Source organism: Myodes glareolus, chromosome 13 (genome assembly GCF_982192425.1).
Source record: "Myodes glareolus chromosome 13, mMyoGla1.1, whole genome shotgun sequence".
Lineage (NCBI taxonomy): Eukaryota > Metazoa > Chordata > Mammalia > Rodentia > Cricetidae > Myodes > Myodes glareolus.
This window is the reverse complement of record NC_142038.1, coordinates 35,354,088-35,373,813: the sequence shown is the minus strand read 5'-3', so window position 1 is coordinate 35,373,813 and position 19,726 is coordinate 35,354,088. Positions and strand designations below refer to the sequence as shown.

The 19,726-nt window shown below is 41.8% G+C and overlaps 1 protein-coding gene and 1 pseudogene across 1 annotated transcript; one reads left to right on the top strand and one right to left on the bottom strand.

Moving 5' to 3' along the window:
* Positions 1–202: 202 nt before the first annotated feature.
* Positions 203–14,436, bottom strand: Lox (lysyl oxidase). Its single transcript, XM_048419404.3, has 7 exons — positions 13,442–14,436; positions 13,006–13,114; positions 11,651–11,788; positions 9,980–10,136; positions 6,574–6,669; positions 5,942–6,057; positions 203–3,527 (listed from the first exon to the last, which is right to left on the bottom strand). Exons 1-7 carry the CDS (start codon positions 14,052–14,054, stop codon positions 3,521–3,523), a joined length of 1,236 nt encoding a protein of 411 aa, XP_048275361.3. The 5' UTR covers positions 14,055–14,436; the 3' UTR covers positions 203–3,520.
* Positions 14,437–16,862: 2,426 nt separating this feature from the next.
* Positions 16,863–18,891, top strand: LOC125390252 (small ribosomal subunit protein eS1 pseudogene; annotated as a pseudogene).
* Positions 18,892–19,726: the final 835 nt, after the last annotated feature.

The following is a 19,726-nucleotide window of genomic DNA, read 5'->3' as shown; positions in this document are numbered from 1 at the left end:
TCTCTCTCTCTCTCTCTGTGTGTGTGTGTGTGTGTGTGTGTGTGTGTGTGTGTGTGTGTGTGTAACACTAAAAATAATTAAAGAAAAAGAGGCCATGGATTTGAGAGAAGGCAAGGTAAGGGATTGGAGGGTGGAAAGGGAAAGGGGAAATGATGCAATGTTATTGTAGTTTCGAAAATAGAAAAGGCACTTAACAAACATATCAACCATATACATGGCTTTAATGTTTTAACCAAAAATTAAATTCAGATCATTTATTTGTAGGTAACAGCAAATGACCACTTTAGACAACTGAAATCATTTCTCAAGGCGTTTTTATGTAATCATGCAGTTACAGCACATAATAAAAAGGATGTGAGAACGCAATAGAAAGCCTGCATCTAGGCATTTCAAATAAAAGCTCCTCAAACAAGTTACAAATGTTTTTACAAGCAAAAGTTCCAGGAAAAAAATGGGAGAAATTAAAACTTCATCACAGACATTCTAATACCAAATGACATGTGACCCACTGTGCAGCAAGCGGTTAGATATTAAACGTCTGTGTCCTGTACCCATGATCTAAGCCTAAATGCATTTTACATTCAAGTTAAGATACTTCAGCACCATTTCAGCTTGAAAGCTAAATAAAATCTGTTCTCAAAATGACCTACACCTTTGGAAATCTGAGAATGAAATATAAATGGTTGATTTTTAAAATTGTGTGTGTAAATTCAAATTATGAAGCATCCATAAAGGGGGTAATTTTATTACTTAATTTACTATGAGTAAAATGATTTCTAAAATATTTCCTGACTAAGAATTTAGCATTTTCATACAGTCTGGTGAAGGTTAATGATCAGATGTGGAAAACTTTCAGTGAACTACATATCCTCTAAATTCTGAACATAAAGAAGATTTTCTGAAACTAGGCAACATATGCCATGGTCCCACTGGAGATGGGATCTGTGATCTCCATATCATGATATTACTTAGGTGGCAAAGAGCTGACTTGACTATGTTGCTTCTTATTTTTTATTAGTGTAAAAACACGTTTCTTTTTCAGTCCTTGGTGTTCCTTCTGTCATTCTCATTTCTTATCTTTGTAATTTCAGAGTTTAGTAGACTAGCTTTTAGTTTTTATCATTATTCTTAACAAACTAATTATCAATGACCTTGGTGGTCATTTAGAGAACAGACACCCAAGGGTTACGTATATGAAGGGTTGTGTTGCACTTACAAATCATTCTGATGCATTTTAAATTGGGGGAAAGGACAGAAATGTTTACTAATAAACAGCTTCCTAATTGAAAGAGAATCAACCAGAAAGCCCAAATTACATTTAAAAGGCAGACATTTCATGGGTTTGAAACATATTTTAATTACTAGAAATACATACATGTATACAATTAATAATTTTTAACTTATGTTTTGAAAAACAAAGCATGGCCATGACAAATAGCAGTGTTTAAATTTTAAATTCTATAGACATATTTTTAACAGTTAAAAATGAAATAAGATGAGCCTAATTTTCATACTTAGTAAGGAAGGTTAGGGACAGTCTTTGTTTTCCAATGTCTATTAGGTAAGTGCTTGGCTTATCCTGTCCCTCCCCTGATGATGACTAAGAGATAAAGGTCTCGTTGAAATTATTGTCCTAAATATCTAAAAGTCTTATTATTAGCCTACTTTCTTATAGAGTTAAGAATCTTAGTGAGTCAAGATCTTAAATCTCTGTATGCCAGTCTGGTTCAGTATTGATACTGACAGTAGTTTTTGTCTTGTTTTTAAAAGCACGCATATTAAAATATCTTTATCAGAATGATTATAATTCGAAAGGATCATTCTTCAGTATTAAAACTGAAAGGCAATCTAAGGCAAAGAGGTACATCAAAGAAGCAATCCCATTGATCAGATACCAGCTCAATCCAAGTTCTGTCTTTATATACTTATGGGTAAGTGTGTACTCAGACGGATAAGAATCATGTGTACCGCGCTATCCACTCTTGGCAACTGCCCTCCTCTGGCCCCTCTCACCTGCTCCTGCAGCCGTGAGTACAGTATAGTGATTAGTAATGGCTACCCTTTACAACTCTGTGACATATAAGACAGGATTCCAGCTCGCTGAGAAAGGTCTGCCTGACACATTCTGGCATAGGAGCTCCCTTGCTTGAGATTTTAATGCTGGTTAATGAAGGAAAACTTCAGCTTAAGCACCAGGAACTTAAAAGTCTAACTTGATTTTTTTTTTCTGCACCTTCTGAATGAAAGAGTTTCCAAATTCAACTGCTGCACAGTTTCACAGTTTGAAGTAAGGTCACAGCGGTCTCGTGGTGGCACGCAGTCCTTGTTTTCACAGAGAGCACCTGCTTCTTTCTTTCCACCAGCCTCTCAAGTATGCAATGCTATGTGCTTCGCGAATTCGGAGTGTCTTTTGTAAATACACAGAAACATGTACAGCCAGTTCCTAAAGAATCTAGGATGATGGTCCTGTGTTTCACACAGTAGGTCATCTATTAGGAATGATTTCTTTTTTTAGCATTCCCCCTTAATAACTGAACATTTTAGAAGAATGGTAGAGTTTTAAAAACATCCAGACAAGGTTTACCAGTATTTTTTTTTTACAGTATTTTAAAGGTGGTTGTGGTGTTAGATACTCACTGTGTCATCTCTATGTCAGCAGTGACTTAATTTTGGCCAACAGTAAAATATGCTGCAGGGTATATCAGCTCTACATTGATCACACGTCATCGAAATGATTTCCCTATGTCACTAATTCCCACAATCATCATGTGAAGACTGCCACATTAGACATTTCCGCCCACAAAAAGATTAAGTGCAGAGGGGAATATCAGCAAATACCAGCCAGGAATTTGGAATTATCTACTTCATTCCAAAACAGAAGTTGACTTAAATCAGAGTGAAATTAAGCACAAACAGAAGGAAAATTATTTAGTAATTTGAAAATGTAAACATAATTTTATATAGGGACGTAACTATCTGAATACACATATATTGCCATCTCTCTACTATAGAGTAATTTCTTGTGACAACCATTATGTATTTGACCTTTCTTCAGCACCAAATGTATTCACTCCTGCTCACACAGTAGGGATATCATCTTTAAATCAATCTAAATTGAAGCAAATATAACCCCGTCATTTTTGCTTCACTGGTTTCTGCACTTTAGAAAATAATCACTCAAATTATGGCTCATTTATTAAAATGCCATTTTCCCTTTTGCACTATAATTTCAAAAGAAGATAAGAAATCTGGGGTTCTTTGAAAGCGCCACATAGGCACATAAAAAATTGAAACACAGTTAATTCACAAAGAACATGAATAAGTATTTAAAATTCCCAAATAATACTGATTTAAACATTCAAGATCCAGTTATGCTAGTTGTTGTGAGAGAATCCAAACAAAACTTCCTTTGTTGTTTGCCTTTTAAAATACATAAGTCCTTCCTACTGAAGCTAACCTATGGTTTTCATATTTCCGAACACCAGGCACTGCTTTATCCAATGGGAGCTGGGCTTGTTTTCTAATACCTGTATTAAGAGAGCACATGGAACAAGTCATTAGCAGGATGACATCATAAATGAGCATAACAAATAAGATTTTAGTCGGCCTTTTCAAATCTTGCTGGAGCAATTTTCCTCCGCCTCGGCAATAATCATCTTGCAAAATTATGTTTGGAACATGATTTAGCAGTGATTGGAGGAAAGGAATATGTAATCGGTCAATAGTATGGAGTACATGTCTGATGTCCACAGTCTGGATATTTAAAAGGCAAAACAAACAAACAGCAAAATTGAAAGAAGGAAAAGTCAAGCGGGAGTTGTGGAACCAGCACCAAAGCAAGTGAGCTCATTCCAGGGAGCAAGAGTGATGCATCAGCCAGGAAGCGTAATCATGGCTTCTGCACCATCTTGCATTTTTCCTTCTCTGCCTGCTTCTGGGTGCAGAACAGTGCATTAATGGGTAGAGAGAGGAATAAAACCACAAACCAGGTATTGTTGTGTTGAAATGCTGATCACTGGTCCTCGTATAAGGAAAGACACACTTGCCTTCAAATCATAAGCTGCCAATTTCTAAACCGCAATTTCTGTGAGGAGAAAGCCCAGACACGTAGCATGGCAGAAGTAAAAAGGGCCCAAGTCATCTAGGAAGACTGAGGGAAAGAGGCTACACGAAGGAAACATACCAGATTATTGGATGGATTTTACATTCCACCAGAATGGTTCCAAATGTCTGACTGGCATGAGAAGCAACCAGTGAGCTAACAGTGACATGCCATGAGAGTTAGGGAAGGACAGCAATAATGACACATGAGGTCACACTCTTCACCATCACACTGCCCACATGGCTTCACGTGCATTTTACTCCCTGCTCAAAAATGTCGGATAGTTTTCATGGTCTCCAGAGAGAAGCTCAAAATTCCTAGCTTGTTCTTCACTTGTCCTTTTGAACGAATCACAGTTGACAACCCCAACTGGAAGCTGTCTTTGCAAATATTGCCTGCAATCACTTCCGCGAGGAAGTTGTCTGTGACTCTGATGCCTCCAGACATGCCCTTCCTCAGTTTTGCTTTGGTAGTTCTGAGTCTTCAAGGCCAAATTCAAATGTTGCTCTAAAGTCAACTCTATATTTCTGGCGAGACAAAGTAATTCATGAATGAAGGGTTGAGTGGGACACTGTAGGCGCTAGGCCTCTTCCTGGCCATGGATATATAGTGTGAACAAGCAATTAGATCCTGGCCATTTGGGGTAAGGGGGGATACAACATTAAAGAAATTTATGTGGAATACTCAGAAATTGCTACAGTAAGTCTACAAGGTAACTGTTGTACCTATCTTAATATTGCTCCCTAATACCAGGTTAGAACTTTAAATACACAGTACACAGTGAGAGTAAGTAAGCAAATGGTGGATGAGTGAGTTATTAAGAAATAGAAAACTTTAATGAATCAACTATATATTAATTTTTATGATAAATTATTTAGATTATGGAGCCTTCATTGATGCTGAAAAAAACTCAATGCTTGGTGGACCAATGGCCCAGGCAAACTTTTTGTGCTGTGGACATATTCATAAGAATGTAATTTTCCAGTATTATCTCTTTACTGTCATGAGCCTCATTTATTTCTAATAATATGATAATGCTTGCCAAGTACAGAGTGACTCTGCTTCATTATGTAAGTTAAGAAAAGGGTCCTACGTGAGGTAACATGGTGCCTTTAAGCTACCAGTATCTCTGGAATATCAGTGCAAAGATGATGTGTGTTCAGTTACTCCCATAGTCTGCTCACTGTTTGAAAGGCACAACTAGCGTAACATGAAGCAGGCAAAGCTTTAAAGGAGTCAGGATAAACAGGTAGCAACCAGGAAAACTCTACATTCTTCTTCACTAAAGAATTTCTGCTTAATGTTTATGGGCTGAGATTCCTTCTAAGATTCTGAAACTGTTTTCAGGACTAAGGGATTTATGGAGGAAACACACACACACACACCACATTTTGCAACCAGTACATGAAAGTGTACCTTGGAAAATGCTTTGAATTTCTTTGCATCCCCACCAGGGAGCATAGAGGAAAGGGAGGAAAGCCCATAGGTGTGGCTCCTACAAGCTCACTTACACTGTTTAATGAGCAATTTGTTGAACTGGACCACAGCAGAACTTGGCAGATAAATACTGCATCTTTCCAAATGAACAATGTTTAAGTTATAGTTTGAGTAAAACATCACTGCTTCTTCTTTCTCTAGTATTATCAAAAATAATAACATGGATCCAATAATTAATTATTGCTTTGGTTTACATACAAGGAAGCTATAGTAGTAGAAGCAAACACCGGTGCTGTATAAATCCAGGTGACAAAAGTTGTAAGCCTTTCCCAGTCTTTTGGCTAATATAAAGTACAAAGCTCCTTGTAAAAGAAATTACCTAGCTTGCTAAATAATACTCACGGTGAAATTGTGCAGCCTGAGGCATAGGCGTGGTGTCCTGTGTAGCGAATGTCACAACGTACAACATTGTTACTGTAGTCTGACTCAGGCACCAGGTAGCTGGGGTTCACACTGACCTGGACAACAAAAAGAATTGTGAGCTGGGTGGTGATGGCGGCGCACACCTTTAATACCAGCACTCAGGAGGCAGAGGCAGGTGAATCTCAGTGAGTTCGACGTCAGCCTGGTCTACAGAGAAAGTTCCAGGATAGCAGGGACTGTTACACAGAGAAACCCTGTCTCAAACAAACACACAAAAAATACGATGATGAAAGACTTCTTATTCACTGTATACTGTTATTCTTTCCTACTTCTATAGAGATGCCATAGTGAAATTGCTAACAAGAGACTCAGCCAAATCAAACAAGAAAAGTAGTTTAAGTAAAGCATGTAGTTAAACACTGTATACATTACAAAGAAAACTGTGTACATTTCTCTGAGCTCTTTTTAAAAACACCACACTCTGGGTTCCTTAAAAATTGTTTTGAAGGGTGTTTGATTACTTTCAAGGCCACAATTATTTAATATTTGAACCCAGAAAAAGAGAGTGTATTGAATTGTCATGGTCAATCACATGTATTCAAAGCCCCTACCTTGAGAATATAGTTTCCAGGTTGTACATCTGTGATATCAATCCACTGGCAGTCTATGTCTGCTGCATAGGTATCATAACATCCTGGACTCAGTCCCTGAAATCAGCAAAATTGTAAAAATTATATTATAGTGTATGGCTAGACCAAGCTAAAACAAACATATTACTGGTAAATTTGAATAATTTGACATAAAAATCATACTTCTTTTTCATCTCCATTGAGAACCACATATTACCCAGTCTTATAAGATCTGAGGCTTTATAGAGACTGCAGTATGAAGTAGTGAGCCTTACTTCACAAGTCACCAGTGAAAAATGGTCTTATGCAACAAAATAGGCCTCCACCACAATTCAAGATATTACACCAGGAATAAAGGTCTCATAGTAACTTAGTTCCAATATTCTATCAGGGAACTCCCCTGCAATGACCTTTGGGTGTTCCATTTGTCTATGGACTTTTGTCATGTTTGGTTTTATAGTTAGTATTCATCCATTTCTGCTGTGTCTTGTAATCATATTACAGAAACACCTCAAGGGTAGAGTCTAGCTGTATCCTTGAGTAACTAACATTTATTACTATTTTGTGCCAAAACTGTTTTAAACATATTATCTAAAGCCAGTTCTCACAACTGCAGGAGGCAGGTGTGTTAGTATCTCCATTTTATTTTATTGATAAGGAAACTGAGGCACACTAAGGTCAAATAGCTTATTCCAGGGCAAACACCTAGGGATTGACTGAGTTGGTTTCAAGATTATATAAACAGGGTCTAGGGTACCTTTTCTCAGTTACTACATTCCCACTATTAAAAAAATCAGTGCAATCTTTGTGGAGTCAGAAGTGTGGATATATTCCCAAACTGGTCAATACTGCACTAATCCGCATGCTAAAACATTCACACCAAAAAGACATTGGTTGTCCCATGAGGCTACCAGAAGAAAAACCCAAGAACATAATGTCCTTGCTCTCGTGAAGCTGAAGAAATTTTCTCCTATTGGGGGAGACAGATACCTTCTTACTTTCCTATTTCCTCATGAGAACTTTTAACTTTAAGATTATCAGTATTTTCATTCCGATAATCTAAGGTTGATTAGAAAGTGTATGTTACAGTCTCTTGAGCTCAACAGTGTCATTTAAAATCATCTCTCAAGCTTGCTTTGGTGCTTAAGGTCATTTTGGTCAACAAAGACACCAAAAGCCTCTCAACGTGCTTTAGGGGTGTGGGCTTGGCTACAGCTGGATTTGGGAAGAGTGAGCAATTTTGCTAACCGTAGTGCAGGACAGCATAGGCAGGCCAACCCGAGATTGCTCGACCACAGGAGTGAGAGCGACAATTGCCTGGGATCTCACCTTGGTCCGTTCTCATTTTATGTGTAAGATAGGAAATACAAGAGGAGGGACTTCTGGTTCCACCACACCCTTCTCTGATTCTGGCACCTTACACACTAAACAAGTATGAACTGCTGCACCTACCATTACTACTATTCCACACATGACTCTCTAAATTATGCACTGGCTTAGATGCCCATCAAAAACAGGTGTAAGTAATAAGTAATACTCCATTTCCAAGTGAATACAAGTGTTTCAGAAATGCTGACTTTATCACTGTTGGCATACAGCGATATCCCATTTCTCAGAATGCTGAAGCAGGGGAACAATTTAAGTCCATGAATTTGACACTGGTCTCGGTCACACCATCTTAAAGTGCTACGTGTGTGTGTAAGCATAAATTGCTGACGGTGTTACTCTATGATTCACCAACTCACAGAATTTAATTGAAGTTCTGTGAACTTAATTGAACTTGCAAATAAATGCCTGAAGTTACACCGGCCATTGAACAAGTAGATATTTCAATATTCAAAGTCAAGTATAAAACTAAATTGAAAGTATAACTTCATTCTAGACTATCTAAATTCATTATTTGGTTCCAGCAAAACATAACTATTTGCTGCTTTTGGCCAATGAGTATGATGTGTCTATTTTTAATTGTACATGAATTTAGTGTGTACATTTATAACTTTAGAACATGTGGTTTTTATATATAACATATAGGCATAAGTTATATACATAAACACTTAATGAACATGAAACTAGTATAACAAAACTAATACAAGTCAATATTAGGGATCTGTGTGAATGTTGTATTTTTTCTTTAAATGAATTCTGTTCAAGAGACTATTGAGAAAAAACTGAAATATATGCATAACTTACAATGCAAACCCTGGTTACAAAAATTGTTAAGACTTATATAGAGAAGGATGCACACAAAAAGAGTAAGATTATGACAGATAATGGGGGAGCTTATGGAACTGAAATATGTACACCCCCCCGCAAGTGTTCCATCTTAGGATACGATGACCGACATGTGTTATTTTCTGAATAGGGAAAATAAGTGCCCCAGATCCTCTCCTGGTGATCACAGAATAAGAAGGCAATCTCTGGATGGGTACAAGCTTAATATATGGGTGGCTTACATCTTTCACTTAAAGCATATGTCTTGGTCCTCCCAACCTATCTTAAATATAACTGGTTCCCTTTCTAACCACTTCAATGAGCTAAGCTCAGAGGAAATAAGTGTGGTCCACACATGTAGGTCACTAAAAAGCTTCCGGCCACAACCTTGGAATCTGCTCCCCAAGATGACGACTGCTGATGTCTTTGTGCCCTGAGTAATGTACATTCGTGAGCTACTTGCCAAGAGCTGGGCTGGAGTAAAATTATAATGTCCTTTTACAAATTAGGGTTTTGGATGGAAGTACTGACATAGTTTTTAACCGACACACATTTTCCAATTCTCAAGCATGCAATAGTGCTTAGCTCAGCACTATTAAAAACAAATTCATCCAGAGGACATCTGACATTAATTACACTGAAGGTTTAAATATACATGTGTGGAGGCAGAAATGTGTCTTTCTGTTCTTATTTGCATTCCTAAAAGTGATGCTGTTTCAAGTATTTTTAAGAAACTGACTTCAACTCCTAACTTCTAACTTTAGGCACAATTCCATGTTAAGCCTGAAGGTGGAAAACAAAACGCTTTGCAGGTGAGAAAGCATGGCCAACAGTTATTTATAGCCAATTACAGAACGCAGAATGAAGGCAGATGTTTTAAGTCGTTCATATGTTTTCAGAAAGTAAACTACTTTCCATTGTGTAGCAAGGATCCACATTGACCTTCTGGGATCACCAGCAGGGGTTGCAGACACAGCTGGAACCACTTTAAAAGCAATTTGCACCACCCAGTCCTTTGCCTTTTTCCCAATTGCTTTCCACGTTGATAAGATAACCTCAAAATACAACAAAGGCTTGAAAAAAGAATGGTGGAGGGGGGGGGGAGAAAATAGGCGAAGCCTTTGTCTTCGTCATCTCTGGATATCTGTGGGTTCCTGCTGTCCAAGCGCCAGCCTACCTGTGTGTGTGCAGTGCACGCAAAGCGTCGATGGTACCCGTAGTCACAGGATGTGTCCTCGAGACAGAAGCTTGCTTTGTGGCCTTCAGCCACCCTCCTCTGTGTGTTGGCATCAAGCAGGTCGTAGTGGCTGAATTCATCCATGCTGTGGTAATGTCTAATGTCCCACACAACGATAAAACAACAGTCAGCAACACGGAGAGAAAATAATGAGGACAGTGAGTGACCTCCTTGTCTCCTAGATTCAATGGTGGTATGCTCACAAATTCAAACAGGGAGCAAGATTATCTTCTTGTCTTTTAATTTCTTAAAGGTTTATTTATTTTGCGTGTGTGAATGTTTTGCTTATAAGTTATATGTGCGCCATGCACATGCCTAGTGCTCAAGGTCAGAAGAGGGCATTGAATCCTTTGGAACTGGAGATAAGATATGGGCGTTTTTGAACCACCAGGTGGGTACTGGGACTCGAACCTGAGTCCTCTGCAAGAGCAGCAAGTGCTCTTAACACTAAGTCATCTCTCCAGTCCAAACCTCCCTCCCTCTTTTTGGATGGGATTTCAGTGTAGCTCTGACTGTCCTGGAACTTACTCTGCAGAACATGCTGGCTTGAATTCAGAGATCTACCTGCCTCTGCTTCCTAAGTACTTGGAGTAAAGGCATGTGTCACTATGCTTAGCTACCAAGTTCATCTTCTTGAAGAGATATTCATGATAGATGCTTTTGTTTTTCAAGAAGGACATAAAAGAATCAAAACTGCAGGCTTTTAACTTTACTTCTTGGTAAGAACTTTAGAGACAATTGAATATCTGTTCTTGTGACCTGTGGAGTCTCAGGTGTATTTCCCTGGGTATCACTTCTGATGTTGGCGATATGATGGCTTTACTCAAGGGAACTTGCTAGGACAGTCTAAAAACTAGAGTTCCAAAGTCTTAAAGTCTTTTTGGAAGTGCAAGGGGGAAACAATAGCATGTTTTTCTACAACTGTTATTTAAATAGCACAAACTTTCATTTCAAAATAAAGTCTATTTTAATATGCAAATTATGTGGCTAAAGTCTGCTTTCCTCTTATTCATTAAGTAGAAGGCTTTTGAGTTCTTCCCCATCTCGCAAGGGAGAGGGGCAGCAACGAGAAAGAGTTTGGATTTCTGTGAGAAGGAGACCACACATCAGGATTTCCTGGCACCGAATAGTTGGCACCTTACCTAGGCAAATGATGGCATAACCACGTGTAATTTAGAGATTAAAACTTTAAATTTAAAAAGGGCAGGGAACCCAATCTGGGGCTGATATGGGCCTATCCAAAGATGGAAGTGGATCATTCCTGAAGTCTGTCCCATGTGTGTTTTATTGAGAATGGTCTATGACTCTTTAAAGCTAAGCAACTGCCCATAACCTTGTCTACTGCACACACTTTACAGACTAGTCAGTTCTACCGTTAGCCATTATGATGTCCTTTCAACAATTTTAACGAACCTGACATAAAAGTTTCCAATTCAAAAGATAATGGGATTTAGTGTTGAAGGGCCTATCTTTAAGGTTCAACATCGTCCAATGACATCAAACTGTATAGTAAAAGTTCTAAGTATAAACAATAGCAACTCTCTGGCTTTAGGTAAGACACATGAAAGCTGTAAAAGGATCCCAGAAGTACTGAGAGGCCCATCCACTTACTGGTGACAGCTGTGCCACTCCCAGGAATACCGAGGGCGGCTTGGTAAGAAGTCAGATGTCCCTTGGTTTTTCACTCTCTGGGGAAATCGTAGCAGTACCCTGTGATCATAATCTCTGACATCCGCCCTATATGCTGAACTGTGAGTGTAGAGAAGAAATATTAGAGCCAGTGAATACCAATGAAAAACAACTAGAAAGAAGAGCTCACTGTTATGCGATAGTGTAATTCCCCCTTCCCCAACTAGCCTCTCAGGTCAAAGAGACAGTCCTGAGCTCCCATCCAATCCTAGAAGAATAAAAACATACGTGGTGATCGAGAAAATGAAGGACAATAGGAAAAACCTACAGAGCTTGAAATTAGTATTTACACTACAAATGATTGACAAGATGATGTAGGATTGCTATAGTAATGATCACGTGCCTAAAAAGATCCAAGATATCTATTAATAAGTTGGTAGTTCTAAGAGATAAAGTGGGGAAACACTCTAAAATAAGGCAGCTAGCTTGAGATAGACAGCTTTATATTCACTATCATCAGACAGGGGACCTTTCTCTTCTATCTTTCAGAATTCAATGGTGTGGTTCGTGAAAGACTCGGGAATGAAATTCAGCTGGAATTTCTTCCCTTAGCCCTACGATTGTAAAAAAGTCAACGCGGAAAAAGGTTCATGTAAACACTTCTGGGACACTACTACGTTTTTGTAAGTCTGGGTCGGAGGAACATTAGTGACCCATTTTACTAAAGGTACCACCAGAACTACGCAAGCATCTTCTGCTCCCTCTGCTGGCTGCCAGCAGCAAAATCGGATAATTCCAAGTCCAGAATAGCTATTTTATTTTGGGACTGACGGAAAACAAAACTCTTGCTCACAGTCTTATACCAAAACAACCCAGTTAATCAACCTCTTGAAAGAAATGTGGAATGCGGTCTATGCGGTCTTTACCAATGCGGGGGGGGGGGGGCGCCACCGTGGCGAACACAGACCTAGACCATTAGGGAATAATAACAAGAGTTTCCTTTCTACTCCCTCCCCTGTGTTGTTGATCGCTGTATTATAGAAAGCTGTTGGGAGTAATTTGCCCCAATGCCTAATAGGAATCTTGGTAAAGAACCTGAGACCCAGTCTGCAGAATAAGGGTCCCTCCCCACACCCGATTTGCGCCTCTCAATGAGGCGGTACCCATAAGAACATTCCAGATTAACTCTCAGTCCAAGTCAGCCTGCCCAGGAGGTCACGTCCCACTTCCCAGTCCGTGTCCCACTTCCCAGCCCTTGTCTGCACTGAACAGCAGCAGAACGAGGTGCCTGGTGATCCCAGGATCATAATGGGGAGCCGGGCTGTGGAAATCCATACCTGGCCAGGCAGTTTTCTTCTGCAGCGCATCTCAGGTTGTACATAGACATCTTCTGGACATATGTAGATGCCTGGATGTAGTAGGGGTCCGGCACCAGGTCCGGCAGACCTAAAAATAAGACAAGCAGATGACCTCTGACTCCAGGTCCCCTCTTTGTCATCCTTTGCCTACCAAGTCCGCCGGGTGGGGCTGAGGACCAGGGAGCGCCAAGGCTAGGAAGGAAAGGGAAGAGGAAGCTGCTGGAGCCAGGAGCTCGGTTTCCATCAGATTCCAGAGCTGGCGGGTCAGGCGAGGGGGAAGTAGTGTGTGGGGGGTGAGAGGGGGGGGTCGAGTCTGAGGGGACCAGAGCCCGCCGCGCTCAGACCGTCACGTCTAGACAGCACCCACTTGCGGCCAAGGTGGCCAGGTGTCTCACGTTCACCTGGGGGTGCTTACCGTACTGGAAGTAACCAGTGCCGTATCCGGGTCGGTACCTGCTCCCAGGCCGGGGCCTCTCATATGTGTCATAGTAGTTATAATAGGGATTGTCGTCTGAATACTTGTAGGGATTATAGGGGTCGTCGCCCACCATGCGGTCTACGTGGCTGGGAGGTCTCAGGTTACTGAGCTGCGGAGGCTGTGGCGACCCAGTCCGGTTCCCGGTGCGACGTGAGGCTCCATCGCGAGCCCCCGACGGCGAGAAGCCAGCTTGGAACCAGTGGCGGGCTGCGGGCCGGGGACGGCCGACGGGGACCCCAGACGGGCTTGGTGTCCGCGCGCGAGCAGAGGCCGTGCGGTTGTCACGCAGCAGCAGAATGGGCGTGCGCGGCTGCGGGGCGGCGTTGCCGTCGGGTCCCGGTGCAGTGACACTGGGGTCGCGGCGACGCTGCGGTTGATACTGCGCCCCCAGGCTCAGCAGACTGAACACCTGCCCGTTGTTCTCCCATTGGATTGTCTGGCGCCAGGCGCCCGGGGCCGCGGGTGGCTCGCGCGGGGCCTGCGGAGCGCAACGTAGAAGGGGACAGAGCTGCAGCGGCCCCAGCAGAAGCACGGTCCAGGCGAAACGCATGGCTCTCCCGGCTAGTCCCTTCTCCGGGAGGACGTGGCTGGGAGAGAATGCAGACGGGGCTCAGATTCCGCGAAGGAACGAGACCTCTTCGGGCCGGGAGGAGGGAGAGGCGCGGGGATGGGTCGCAGTGAGTCGTGCCAAGGGCGGACGGCAGACCCTGCCCCCAGCCCAGGCGGCCGTCGGACGTGGCACCGTCTCTCTCTCCCCTTTCCCAGTCCTGGAAGGCGACCGGGAGCAGCGCACGACGTTCCCCGGAGAGCGCACAATGTCTGGAGTAAAAGAAGGGGGAGAGATTTTAAACTTTCTGACAAGTTTGCAGTTACACAAGCCGTTCTGGCCCCGCTGCCCCTCCGCTATTTGTTCACGTAATGCGATTGGAAACGTGCGAGGCGGACAGCTCCTCCACTCTGCCCCTCCTCCCCTTCCCGCCCCACTCCCCTCCTCCCCAGACACGTTGCACAGGGAGAGTTAAGGGGAAAGAACAAAACGGAACACACATTCTGAGACACACTCGGCTTAATCTGGGCTGAACATGCAGGAATTTCAAAAGACTCAGACAGGCGAAGGCAGCCAGGCCATGGGCCCAAGCCAAAATATGCATGAAGAAAAATGCTATTAGGTCACCAGCCCTGGAGAGGCGGGAAGTCAAGAGGTGGGGAGAGCGATGGGGCCAAAGTGTGCATGTTGGAATGGGGGAGGTTGTGACTAACATTTATCCATAAAGAAGTTAAACCAGACGAATTTCCCAATGCACACTCACCCTGCTTTTATGGGAAGCGCCCTCCTCAGCAAATAAACCCCAGGATATCAAATTTTGTTTTTCTGGTTGTAGGTAATATGAGAAATGGGTTACAAATCTGTTTCCTACAGTGAGTATTTTAATAACCAAAGTAAAATTTACAGCGAACAAAGTTTGCTACGTTGAAATCTCTCTCTCTCTCTCTCTCTCTCTCTCTCTCTCTCTCTCTCTCCCTCTCTCTCCACATAGCCGGACAAATTTGCACTTTAAGTGACAATGAAGATCTTTCATGCCTACTGCGTACCGGAGAGTGCTCAAAGACGTCTTCAAGTAGACAGACGTGGTTTGATTTGACTTCTTGCTCTTTCTCTTCTGTGTCTAATAAGGAGGTTTGACGTCACACGTTAAACTCAAATTACCAATATTGAATGTTGAAATAAAATAAAGTGCCCAGCAGCAGCTTTTGATTCCTTTTGCGTTCTAAACAGAGGTGTTACAAGAGCAACAGCCTTGGAGTTCAGAGTTCGGTACAAAGGCAGTAGGTGTGGCGAGGAGAAGGGGTAGGAGGACAATCTGCGACCCGGGAGAGATGCTTAATAGACCGGCTATTCACATCCCACTCAGGGGCCGGGAAGCTCTGGACCCAGTTCAAAGAAAAATTGCTACTCAGTGGCCCTGCTTAAACTGCTAGGCAAAACCAGAGTTTAGCATCCATGTTATTGGTTCCATCATTGAGCTGTTGTCTAGACACGTTTTACCCTGACTTCTTAGTCTCTGGCTTTCCATAACTGATCACCCCACGAAGTGGTTTGGTGGCCATCTGCTAGTTTGTCTGCTTTGTTTTTCCTTTCTTAATGTTCTTTGGGAAACTCTTCTGGAACCTCTGAACCCACCCCCACCCCGCCCCAGTCACCCCCATGTTGCCAACCCTGTAGTGAGGTTGGACTGAGAAGGCATTCACGAGACTTCATCACTTCAAGAAGTGGTCATGAGATCTCAGTTTGTCCTAATTAAGCTGCCTTCCTAGAATCTGAATGACAAGTTGGTCACACAGCCAAAAATATTCCTCCTCCCACTGCTACAAAAAGTGACAACTTCTGACTCCTCAGAGTTCCCTTCAGATTTTCTAGTGCATTCTATGGTGGATTAACATAGTCAGCTTCTGTCATCTGCCACAGGAGCATCCAGACTGACAGAGGGGGGGGTGGGGCTGCTTCTCTCAGATGTGCTTAAATCATGCCACAGAGAGTCCAGGGTAATGAGTCTGGCTTTTTGAGTCAAGTTAGATGGAGCCTGTACATGACCACATACCTTTCTTGGTCACCAAGGGATATGAGACAGAATTTTGCTTACATGTGGTAAATACATTGCATTATGATGAAGATAAACTTTAGGAACAAAAATACTCCAGCCAGTCAGCCATGAATTCTTCTCTGAACAGAACCATCTCTAAGATAGCGCTAGTTGTCATTTTTCTGGCCGGCTGAAAGATTTAAAATTAACTACTGGATTTTTCTCTAGAACTGGTAAGGGAGATAGAGTTTTAAAAAAAGAAGGAAAAAAAACCAGGCATCTGTAATTTGGATGGGCAGATGAAATTATAAGGAGAAGTGGGAAGAGACTGAGTATAATTATCTTTCATCTGAATAAGTCTCTACATCTGCCCATGAACAATTCATCTCCAGGAGAAAGCCTGGGGACCGTTATTACTTGACCACAGGTTTCTGAGGCAAAACCTTTGCTGTGGACGTCAAACTGGATCACAAGAACAAAGTGGCTCCTATTGGGAGGGTAGAAAGTGTGTCCCGGGTCTCAGCTGACTCGCCTTTGTTTCCAGTTCTGGTACTTCGGGAGGGAGGAAGTGGAAAAAGGGAAAGGAGGAGAAGGGGGGGGAGGGGAAAATGCGTCTCTGTATATGTGTCTTTTTTTTTTTTTCTGGTTCTTAGTTCTTTGTCAGATTGAACAAGCCAAATCCTCTTCAGAGTATTTTTCCAAGTTTCAAAATCTCTGATTTTCTTGAATATCCATTTATTCTATTTTCAAATCATTCACTGCATTATGAATCAATTATGGTCATTAATTACATTCGTTACATTATGGCCATTAATATTGCAAAAATAATTCCTCTAGCCAAAGAGACGGCTCAGGGGGTAGAGTGCCCAACCGCTCCGCCCGAGGACCCAAGTTCAGTTTCTGGCACAGCGCAAGTAGTTCCGTTACCGTCTGTCAGCGCCCCCTGCCGGCCTGCAGAACGACCCACAATCTTTCACCGTCCACCGTAGATCCGCATAGAGTAGTAGGCAAACAACAAAACAAAACAAAATTCCTCGATTGACTTGAAAATATTGGGTATTTTTGTGTATATATAGGATAGAGCCTATAGAAAATGATTTTCACTTTTTAAGTCTTTTCCATTAGTGAAACTCCATTGCACATTTATTTTACAGAATCTCATAAACACATTTGTGCTTTACAGGGTAGTGTAATATATAGATGATTTGTACACAGGATCACTAAACGTTCACAGTGCATGAGGCTCATTGTTTTCTCCCAGTTTGCTTCAAAAGATTTACAACCATTTCATGAAAACAGAAATAACTGCTCAGAACAGTCACAACGTGCTGTGTTAATTTTCTTTACTAAACACACACATTTAAGCATATACGCACAACTTCAGGGGTCGGGGGATATGCCAGTGGGTTCATTGGCACAGATTCTAAATGCCATAAAAGAAAAAGAAAAGCTCCTTTTCTCCTTCTTCCATTTCCTCCAAACTCTCTTGCTTTACACTTAGCTCTCTGGGAGAAAAAGATAACATGTGGCCACCACATTGAGGACAACAGAACGTGTTTGCCACCCTGGGGTGATACCGTCTACCCATGTATGCGCTCTTTTCTTAGAGGCAAAATGACTGTTTCCAAAATTAGACAAACCAGTTTCTTTACACTCAATGCTTAAGTTAATAAAAAAAAGTAATACCAGCAGCAATTATAATGATGATAGTAACTACCTGTGTCAAGATGCCCCAGCTCTTTAACTTTGGTAAGATGCACAGCTGATCCCAATTTGATGCCAGTTTTTTGTTTGTTTGTATGTTTGTTTTGTGGGCAGATCTAAGGCTTATATCAAAAAAGAGGAAATCATCCCTTCCACCCCCATCTTTTTTTTTTTTTAAAGCAAGTTTCCATTTCTACCAAGAAATAAAAGTCCTGCCCCACTCACATAAGTTCTCATGCAAGCTGCATCTACTTCCTCCCCTTTGGTTCTCTGAGCAGCACCGTGGAAGCAGTCAGCAAAAACAAGTCCCTGACTAAAGGAGTCAAGACAGAAGCCAAGAAGAAGGTGGTTGATCCATTTTCTAAGACAGATGTATGATGCAAAAGCTCTGTTTAGTCTCAATTTTAAAAAACATTGAAAAAACACTCATCACACGGACTCAAGGAACCAAAATTGAATCTGAGGGCCTTCAGGGGTTATATGTTGGAAGAGAGTTTTGCCGATGTACAGAATGACAAGAGTTGTGTTTAGAAAATTCAAGCTAATTACTGAGGATGGTCAGGGCAAAAGCAAAACAAAACAAAGAACAAAAAAGCAAAACAAAACAAAACAAAAAAACATCTGATTAACTTCCATGGCATGGATCTTACCCAGGACAAAATGTGTTCCATGGTCAAAAAGTGGGAAACCAGACCATGATTGAAGCTTCCGTTGCTGTCAAGAGAACTGACGGCTCTTTGCTTTTTCTGTTCTGTGTTAGTTTCTCTAAAAACACAACCAGATAGGTCCTGTGGACAGCACCAGCAGGTCCTCCAGATCTGGAAGATGATGAAAGTCATGACCTGAGAAGGGCAGCCAATTGTCTTGGAGGAAGTGGTGACTACATCGATTGCAGACAGCATTGGGAAAAACGTAGACAAGACCTGCATGTCCAGTTATCCTCCTCACAATGTTTTCCTTAGAAAAATAAAAACGCTAAAAAGCCCAAGTTTGAAATGCGAAAACTCATGGAGCTCGACTGGTGACGAGTCAGGGGCTAACGTTGAACAAACTGATGGATATGAACCAAGAAACTGGTTTAAAAATCCAGACTTCCAATAGTGACAAATAAAAAGTCCTGCTTGGGAAAAAGAAAGAATGAAAAACTAAAAAACACTGTGTCTCCAGAACTTGCTCGATAAGTTTATACTCACAGGATATGGAATTATTCAGAACGTTAAAAATATAAAGCGGGACCTTTGAATGATCCGAACCAGAGCAGTAGCTCCATAGCCAGGGAACCAGTGTGCGAGCATTGACTCCTTGGTTTGAGGGCTGGAGAGATGACTCGGAGCTTTAGTGCGCTTCCTACTCTTCTAGAGAACCCAGACTGGTGTTTCTGCACCAATTAGGCTGCTCATAACCGCCTGTAGCTCTGACTCCAGAGAGTCTGACTCTCTCATCGGGCCTCTGTGGACAACTGCACACAATCACACACAACCCCCCCACACACACACAAAATAAAAATGGAAACGTATGTGGCACAGGAAGCACACGTGGATCTTGTTCTTCAGTAAAGGTCACGGCTTTGTGACGAGTTTGCTGCCACCCTGTAGTTTTAGCACAGCAAAGGAAATCACCCCAAAGAAGTGAAAAGTCAAAGCGCAAAACCACATTAAAGAAGAGAAGCAATTATGATATCTTACTTAGGAGGGATAAACTAAGTGTGCAATGAAGGTACTGATCATCAGAAAAGATCATCGAAAAAGTGGCCCAGTGAGATACAGATCCCCAGCTTTTTCTAGCTGGAGCAGAAGGAGACCAGCGAATGGACTTGAAAGCTAATGGCAACTTTACATGCCTTGCTCTCCAGCCTTGCTTTCTGCCACACGCCACTTCCAGGTAGTCATCCAAATATAAAACGTAGACAGTTGGTACACATTTGTCTGTGTGTTAA

Coding starts and splice junctions, on each gene's coding strand:
- Lox (XM_048419404.3), bottom strand. CDS start 14,054: ATGCGTTTCGCCTGGACCGTGCTTCTGCTGGGGCCGCTGCAGCTCTGT. Junction 13,115..13,441: donor CACTGGTTACTTCCAGTACG/GTAAGCACCCCC, acceptor TCTTATTTTTAG/GTCTGCCGGACCTGGTGCCG. Junction 11,789..13,005: donor GAAGAAAACTGCCTGGCCAG/GTATGGATTTCC, acceptor CTACACTCACAG/TTCAGCATATAGGGCGGATG.